General features: G+C 32.7%; 1 protein-coding gene across 1 annotated transcript in view; it reads right to left on the bottom strand.

Moving 5' to 3' along the window:
- Positions 1 to 2319: 2319 nt before the first annotated feature.
- Positions 2320 to 9522, bottom strand: part of LOC106465268 — a 134364-nt gene continuing 127161 nt past the window's right edge. Inside the window, exons 20-22 of the mRNA XM_022393128.1 lie at positions 8116 to 8313; positions 6087 to 7155; positions 2320 to 4222 (exon numbers count right to left, since the gene is read on the bottom strand). Of these exons, the coding sequence (XP_022248836.1) occupies positions 3951 to 4222; positions 6087 to 7155; positions 8116 to 8313 (1539 nt within the window). The 3' untranslated portion in view covers positions 2320 to 3950. The remainder of the gene's footprint in view (positions 4223 to 6086; positions 7156 to 8115; positions 8314 to 9522) is intronic.

Below are 9522 nucleotides of genomic sequence, written 5' to 3'. Positions count from 1 at the left end.
CTACTCTATGCCCTGTGACAAAGAACTATTGGGCACAATGGGACCAGTTGAAACTTGAAAGTGGTATTCTTCTCCGGAGATGGGAAACTGCAGATGGGAAAGTGAAGACCTAGCAAACGGTTGTGTTGCATCAATCCCATGATACTGTAACAGGAGGACATCTCGGAGTTAAGAAAATATTGAGTCATCTACGACACAGATTTTACTGAATAGGTATAGACAAGATGTGGAAGAATGGTGCAGAACACGCAGTACATGTTGTGCTAAAAGGGGACCCAAGCATAAGGGACATGCTTCAATGAAGTTATATCAAGTTGGTGCACCAATGGAAAGAGTAGTCGTCGACATTGATGGTTCTCTGCCCCAAACTCGTGCTGGAAACAAGTACATTTGTGTGGTGATGGATTATTTCACCAAGTGGCCGGAGGCATATGCAATACCAAATCAGGAAGCTACATTGCATCCTGCATGGTAGAGGGGTGGGCTTGCTTCACTTCTATCTTAAGTTGTGGACTGTCCAAGGCATCTACGAACTGATCCCTCAGAAAGAACTTGAGGAGATCGGGTGGTGCAGTTGGGTAGGCCTTGTGTGCCATGCTTTCCAAGTTTTGTGCCAGCTCTTGCAGGCTCTCCCCTTTAGCACGGATTCTCGTCCTAAACCTAGCCCTGTAGACTTCTGACTGATTCTGGGTTCCGTACCTGAGTTTCAGAGCCTCTACCAGTGCTCTATAGTTGTGTCTGTTGGCTGCTGTCAACTGTCCAAGTATTTCCAGTGGTTGTCCCATCGAATTCTTGTGGCTTCCTTCGCACTGGATCACTCCTATTACTGACATTCATATCTGGGATGTGACTTCTAACGGGACTGAATATGTCTGCATTAGGGTTTAGATGCAGGCCCTGTAAGGGGCTTGCCATTGTCTGGGGCTGATTAAGTCGATGGTCAATGTATCCTCCTTGTGTAAAAGACGATAAATCGTCTCTTAATGTATTTAATTCGCTCTTAAATTTACTAATGTTTTCCGTTTGTACTTCTTGTTTCCTTTCTTGTTCCAGTTGCCACTGTTGTAGTCTCTCTTCTTGTTTCTTTTCTCGTTCTTCTTGTTTATTTTCTTTCTCCTCCAACAACTGCTGTAATTTCTCTTCTCGTTCTTCTTGTTTCTTTTCTCGTTCTTCTTGTTTCTTTTCTTTTTCCTCTAACAACTGTTGTAATTTCTCTTCTCGTTCTTCTTGTTTCTTTTCTTGTTTTTGTATTGCTGCCATCAAATCTGCTAAGCTGTAGTTTGATTTTCCGCCTCTCGTTTCCATCTTCTTATCTCTTTTTTTTTTCTAACCCACTCTCTGACACCAATTTGTTACATCTCCGTTTGTTAATTGATTTTACGTAACTTCGTTCCGACGAAACTTTAGCGACACAAGTCCTTACTTGATAAAACTGGTTTATTCTTTCTGAATATAACTTTACCGATACACTTATTTTCAACAGTCGCTCTATAACAAACGTTTTAACAACGAAAGTTACTTCAACGATATTTTCTGACTGCAGTTCAATTACTCACTACCTACACACACATTGTCCCGTCACGTTGTGAGCATCTTGTATATATATACCAGACAAACATATATCTAGTAAATGCTAGAGCACTCCCGAAGGAACGGGATAGTTCTAGAAAGCAGGTGGCGTGACACTAGTCACGTGACCTCGCTGACGCAACACTTATTTCTGCCTGTATTTTTGAGATTACAAAACCAATAGTAACACAGCCATGCCTGAATACTTTAAAAAACAAAACAAAGACACATATTAACTTCTTGTGAAACTTTTATTAAACTTTTTTCACCACATGATTGAAAAAAAAGATAATAATCTAACTAAATGAAACTTATTAGATATTTTCATAAAATATGCCAACATTCTAAAGTTTCAGAGCACATTTACAAAAATAATCTATATCATATTAATTTCTTTAATATTATACGCTTCACTTTTACCACCGAAAATTTTAGCTTATAGCAAAAGTCTACTTTGACATCACTCTAGCACCATTTCAGGTAAAAATAAAAAATAATAACTTAAATCAATATTAAGAGCAGGAAGTACATTCAAACTTACAATGTTAATGATGACACTTTAGTTTAAGAAAATAAAGAGTGAGAGGTTCAGTTTTTAAAAGGTAACTTTTAATACAACTGAAGATGTTTTGACAAAACTACTGACAGTAAACCATTTTCAAAACAATTTTTTTAACTTTCTTACTGGTTTTCACAGACTTCATCACAGTTATGCCATACATGTCATTTATTAATAGTGGTGATTTCTAATTTTACACTAAGCTTCTTATGCTGTTAATCTGAATAATTCACTTAATGTTTACAGTGATCCAACTATATCAATGACAGTAAAGACACATGATGAGGCATGTTTGTTTTATAAAGAAGCTTTGAGGCAAATGTTTCTTTCTGACAATATATGAAAGATAAAGGTCTTCAAATTATAGTTTGTATGGTCATAATCTTATATATATTTTGTAAAGATATTTTACCTGAGAGAGACTTCGGGGGTATTATCTATTCAATAAGTTTTCGAATGTAACGGGAAGCTATTTAGTGGAAGGACACATTGCTCTCCTACCTCTTCTATAAATCAGTTGTACATTTCTGCAAAATCTTCATTAATAAATACTCTAACTTTGTGTACAAACACAGTTGTTCTTTTTAATTCAATTGATGTCTGAAAATACAAAGATCTATTTAATCCTTACTAATAATAATATTAGTCCAACACAATTTTAATTATCCCTCACTGACTCACAATTTTTTTACCCACACTAACTCATAAGAGTACTTTTTTAACTTTCTTTTTTGACACTTCACTATAATTTTGTGTGTGAAAGATTTTGCCAAATTAAAACTATCACTTTTAATTCCTATTTTTAACCTGCTACCTCAGTTAGAAATCTCTACCATATCAATACTGAGTACTTGATAATTTTACAGTTACAAAAATGCACTAAAGTAATGGAAAGGAGATTGTGATGTTGCTTTTTTAGCTAATCATCTACTGTCTGATGATATCAAGTTAGCTCTGTGATATTATTTAGTTTTAACTTTTCATCAAGTCCTGTATTTTTAACAATTTCTTAAGGGGATACCTCCTTCTAAGTCAAATATATAATATTTACTATCTCCTATCACTTACAGATTTTTCTAATTAAAAATAACTAAGTGGATGTAGCAATGTTCTTAAAGTGACTTAGGCAAAAATGTTTGTTATTTACCCCTTTCAGGTATACTGAAATTGTCAAATTATGACTTATGCAAGATAATTTTGTTGCATTGTTTTATTTTTTGCATATATCAGCTAATTCAGTTTTTCATCAAACAGTTCTTATCTAGTCCATGATAATGACTTCTATGATAATTTAGTTTACCTGTTTTCAGATCAGCTGAAACTAAACTTAAGTTTCTTATGGTGAATTATGATATAACACATTTACACAATTTATATCAAAACATCATCTTGGTTTGGACAAAGCTTCTTTATAAAACAAATTTTACAGCCAGATTTAAGTATAACCTTAATTTATAAATGAATGTGGTGTCTTGACTCACATTCATATTAGTACCATAAATAAACTCAAATAACCAACAATTGCATAAACAAATCTTCAAATCTGCTTTGAAAATATTTTAAAATGAAAGAAAAACATTTAATAGGAAATAACTTTTATCCACATTATCAGAACAGCTGATGTATTTTAATTGTTATCCTAGTGTAGATAACAAATAGCAATACAAAAAATGCACAAAACACTTACAGTTCTGTTAAAAATGAACTACAGTTTCCATACAATAATGTATTGAGCTCATACAAAATCAGTAGCTCACTTCTATATAAATGCTATTCTCATAAGATATCTTAATTGCCAAAACCTGACAAGCACAAAAGTCTTTTATTCAAAACTGATGTTTGCATTGCCAAAATCTGTTAATCTTTTAAACAAACTCTTTTGTACCATTACAGGACCTCTCTTTTTTTCCATGGTAATAAACTGATAGCTTAGAGTTTTAGCATGAGCATCAAGTTCTGCCTCAGGTTGCTTGGTTGCAGAACGACAAAGTAATTGTGTTTTCAAATAATTAAATGTCTTATCAAATACAATTCTTTCATTAGCATTAGACAATGTACACATAAGATTTGAAGGTGAGAGAATGGTCTTCATTCCTGTAATAAACAAAAGTATGTATGTAAATAAAAATTACAAACCACACATTCAATTAAGAAATATAGGTTACTTCATTTTTGTCATGTTAATTTTAAATGTTAAAAAAAAGTTCATTCAACCAAACTGATCAATCAAGCCAAAATATTTAATGGTATAGTTTTGGTTTTTAAAACATATAACTGATTTGTTTAAGTTTACACAACAACAATACAATTATGGTATTAACATGGAAAATGCTGTTACCCAGAAAAGACAAACAACTGGATAGAAAAGTACTAAACTTCAAAACAGTTAGTGGGAATGTACTTCACAAAATACAGAATGGACAAAATTACAGAATGCACCTAATAAAAGGGGGTTGAACCATCTCTGGCTTCAGTGATTCCACAAAATAGTGATGATACATCTGACAATATTTGGCACCAGTACTTCTGGAAATGCTCAATTGTTTTGAGAGCTAAAAAACTGTGGTGGCCATAGAAGGTGAGTGAAATCTATGTCATATCTCCAAAACCAGCTTGCATCACATGAGCCTAGTGGATGGTGGCAATGTTATCTTAAAACAATCCACCAGTTTCTGGATACATTAAAACAACACTGATGGGTACACTGCTTTGCCAGGATGCCTATATATTTCTTGAATGTCACCCACCCACATTCAAGGGGATAAGAGTTCCTAAGTCATTTAAGTTGGACATTCCACACACCATCATACCACCTCTAATAGCTTGAACTGGTGGAATAATGCACTGGGGTTTTCAAATGATTCATGGGGTTACCACCATATCTGAACCTTCCCATTTGTTCACAACAGTGTGAAACAAGATTCATCAGACCACATAGCCTTCTTTCATTGGTCTAGAGTACAATCTTTCTAGTCATGATACCACTTAAGGCAATTTTTGAGCTCTTGTCTGAGTTCAAGAGCTCACAAACAGGTATGCAATCTCAGTGCATTGATCTTGTGGATATAGTGTGATCTTGTCCGATGTTTCCACGATTTGTACAACTATTGCTTGCCAGTGGATGTTTTTCCCAATTTTTCCATTTCAGATAAACCTGAGAGACTATCTTGACATACAAATTTGTCTGTTTTACTTTTTCTTTGGGAATAATCCTGCATCACAGAATTCCACTACCATATCCCTTGTGAAGTTAACGAGATCCTTATGTTTACTCATGTTATACAGTGAATAGGGTTCACCTCTACAGCTAGTGTATAAATACATCTGACTGATCCAATAGAGCATCAAAAGATGATTTTGTTTGCACACTGGTTCTACAGAGCAGTGTAGCAATATAAGGAATTCTGTAATTCTTTGGCCAGTAAGTGTAAGCATATTTCATTAACTGATTAACAATGAATAAAATGCCCTAAGTATTGAACACACAGATATCAACATTTAATCATTAAAATTGGTAATGTAGAGTAGAATAAGTACAAGACCAAAATGTATCTGTTAGTTGCCTCTTTTAGAGTCAAACAATACTTTAAACCATTAAACCATGTATGAGTAGAAGAAATATGGTGTGTAACCTGCTGAGATAGCACTTCAGATTATGTAGAAAAAAATTTAGAAATACTTACAGTATAAAGCTAGGAAGAAGGATGAGATATCACTGATTAGAATTATTATCAGCTAAAAAACCAATGAAAAGTTGATTTCTGGTTCTAAGTTTTTTTAGTTTTTCCTCATAGTTTATCAGTTATTTTTTTTAAATACTATAAGTCTTGCTTAATCTTACAAATTCTCTTAGTATAATTTTAACAATGCATCAAAGAGTTTAAAATATTAAACATAAATACAATATTTCTCCAATAAATAAAACTAATATCATTACCAGAAAATGCATAAAACATACCTATAGACTGTCTTGCTGTACCAGTAGATGGGTGATTCATGGATATAGCTTCCTCTGAAACATCACCTTTTGTAACATAATTATGTTTTCTTGTTAAAAAAGATACCCGAGATGCTCTGCTCACTGTCTGACATTTTTTTTGCCTTCCGATATCTGCTGCCGACAAATCCTTCATTTGTGACACTGGTTCAAGAATGAATTTCTCATAATGAGGTAAATGTTTCTTACTTGACATATCTACATTTCTGACATCTTCAGAGCTAGAAGGACCTTTTACAGCTGGGTGTCCATAAGGTAGGAAATCACACTGTTTCAGAGATGTTACCATCCTTGATGCACCCAAATGCGATGGAGTCAAATGAACCTTTAAAGATTCTAGTGCTAGTTTATTTTTCTTTATCTGGGTTGTCATCAAACCACTCTTCTCTGTTTTACTACAATTAGGTGCAACCGATAAATTATTACTTATCTTTTTTATTCTGGTTGGTTTTCCTGAACAGTAGTTTGCTGAAGACTCTACACCTACAACAGTTTTATTTGTACATAGCACTGAATCCACATTAGCCACATGACATTGAGCTCTTATACGTCTCTTTTTATTTCTATTATTTCTGTAATTCTTCTTTTTCACTGTATTATTTAATGTTCTTTTTCCTAACTGGGGAGGGAAAGTAGGCAACATGGCTCGATTACCTGAATAGCATGGTACATTAACTTCCACCCTGCCAGAGCTTGTAAAATCAGTAGAATTACTTCTCCATTCTCCTGGAGCAGGTATAAGAAAATCAGATTTCTTGCAGAAGTTCAGTTTGAAAGGAGAGCTTGAAGAGTGGCCCATAAAGCCTAATTTTTTACTCCTGGAAGTACGAGTTTTTCTTGTACTTTCTTCATTCTCAACATCTCTCGCATAAACTTCTAATTCTTCACTAGACGGGTAGATGTCTTTATTCAGAGGCTTCCTAAAATTACAAGCCTTAGGAGATTCCTGCATAACCACTTGCAACTGCCCTAGTGATGCATGTAACTTTGTTGTTTGGAAAGTCGAAAGTGGAAGTGCAGACAAGTTCAACTGTCATTAATAGATGAAGAAATACAATTATCAAGATTTATTTATTTTCAAGTAAACAATAAAGAATAGACTGAAACTATTAAAAAGATTTATATTTCTATACACACACACACACACTGGCCGAGACTGTACAAAAGATGAGTAAGTTTTCTGGTGAAATGGACAGATAGTAATAGTCCTCACTTGAAGATTACAAAATTGGTTAAAAGTAAACACTAATATACTTTGTAATGTGATGATACAAAAATCAGTTTCCTGGAAATATTCAAGCTTTTGAAGAAAATTAAAATGTAAGGAAATCATTACTTTTCATCTGTATTTTGTTTCCTATTTCTAATATATGTACTGTCAAAATTCATCAAACTTTTAAAAGAATTAACTATTAATACAATTTGGGAATATAGCTGTCTTAGAGAATGTCAGGCAACCTCAAGTTACTTAGTTTTCAAGATAACAAAAAAGAAATACATTTATCATGTTCTTAATGTTATACACAGAAATAGTGTACACAAACAGGCATTGAGCTAATTTTTTCATTAAATTTCCTACAAAATTCTGAAATATTTTCTACAAACAAGTCAAGGTAATCTAACAGATCAATGGTATGTTTGGTGACTGACAAATAAACATGATTAGAGAGCTTTAAAAATTTACATTTTTCTTACCTACGTAAAAATTTATACCCTGTTTTGGCAAACAACTGTCTTATAAATTCTAAACAAACAAGACTTAAACTTAAAATATGTTATAGTTAATTTTTTTTAAACTAGCCATTGTAAGAACATTAGTTAATAAGAATACATAATTTATTCAGGGATATAGTATAAGAATAAACCTACAGATCTGTTTTTGAAAGTTTAATTCCCATATACTATAATTAAAATTATTGGACATTCAGAAGTGAAACTATTAAAAATTATAAGTTAAACATAAGAAAATTACAAGCTTTATAAAACTCACACTCTCCCATGCTTCAAGAAGTTGATACAAACAATAAGGGTTAACAATCAACATATTTTGTGTTCCTAGTGATGATAATTCAAGAGGAGGTGTCAGTCGACAGCTTAAAACAGAACTAATTCTTTCTCTAATGCTAAAGAGTGCTGTGGAGGTACTTTCAAGAAGCAAAATACCATGAGTATTTTCAGTTTGCACTTCCTGAAAAAATAAAATTTACAGAAAAGTTTAATTTCTGGCCACAATGTTCTGACTTAAAAACTTTTCATAGTTTATCTTCATACAACTTTAGAAAAATGAAAATAAAATTTTAAAATCTGAACAAATACCTCTGATGTTAAACTTGAAAATGAGATACCTAAAAGTTTCCAATCTTTCTGCCTAACACAAAACAACTGCTCTATCAAAGTACACTGACAAAAGAGACACTTTGTTTATAAACTGACTTAATGAGCCTCAACACAAAACAATTTTCTGGCTAGTTCTTGTTTCATAGGGAATCTAGGCAGCATATATATTACAGGTCTAGATTTTCTTTCTGGGGGAGGAGGTTTAAATGACTGATGTTTGAGCATTATACTAAGATGTCTTCTTTTGAATTTTAAGAAATTCTTATGTACTGGCTTTAATCTTTCTTTTCATATACTAATGCAATTACAGTCTAAGTATATCTGTACTTCATTTTCATCTCGTACAGTGTGGTTCTTAAGAAACTCATAATTAATTTATAAAAGTAAAAACTTAAATTTAAAAATCAATAATGTAAAACAAAGTTGTCAAAAACTGACTTAGTAGCAGTTCTAAGTAGAGCAATGTTTCCTAAAATATTCAATGAGTATCTAGCGAAACCACAGCCAAGGGAACGGGCTTGGAAAAATAAATTGGTGTTTCCTTTACTATAGTTTCTAATAGTTCTTTTTGTTAAAAAAAAAAAGATTTTACACAATTCATTAATCACAGGTTTACTATAAAAGCTTTCAATTCCTACTGAACTCTCTTGCATGTCAAGACTTTTTAAGTCAAGACAATTAAATTAAACTACCTTATTATCATTGTATATGAACAAAACTGGCATTGAAACATAGTTAATAAGTCAAATTTTAATACAAGTTTTTAATTTTATAAGGAAATATAAAAAAAATCCAGTTGATAAATTGATAGAAATGGGATAACGTCTTGGGTTAAAAGACAGTGAAGTACAAGAATTTGTCAATCAACAACAAAAGCTCGAGAGAGAAGAACAGCAACAGAAAAGACAAACTAAGAAAGAAGAATGAGAAAGATTGAAGGAAAAAGAAAAAATGAGAGAAAGGAAAGATGGGAAATGGAGAGAGAAAGAATAAGAAAACAAATTGAAAAAGAAGAGAGAAAGAGAAGAGACTAGAAATAAAGAGAATAAGAGCACAAATT

Source organism: Limulus polyphemus, unplaced genomic scaffold, assembly GCF_000517525.1.
Source record: "Limulus polyphemus unplaced genomic scaffold, Limulus_polyphemus-2.1.2 Scaffold1890, whole genome shotgun sequence".
In the NCBI taxonomy this organism is placed as follows: domain Eukaryota; kingdom Metazoa; phylum Arthropoda; class Merostomata; order Xiphosura; family Limulidae; genus Limulus; species Limulus polyphemus.
The sequence above is the reverse complement of the archived record's forward strand: the minus strand, read 5'-3'. Positions and strand labels throughout refer to the sequence as shown.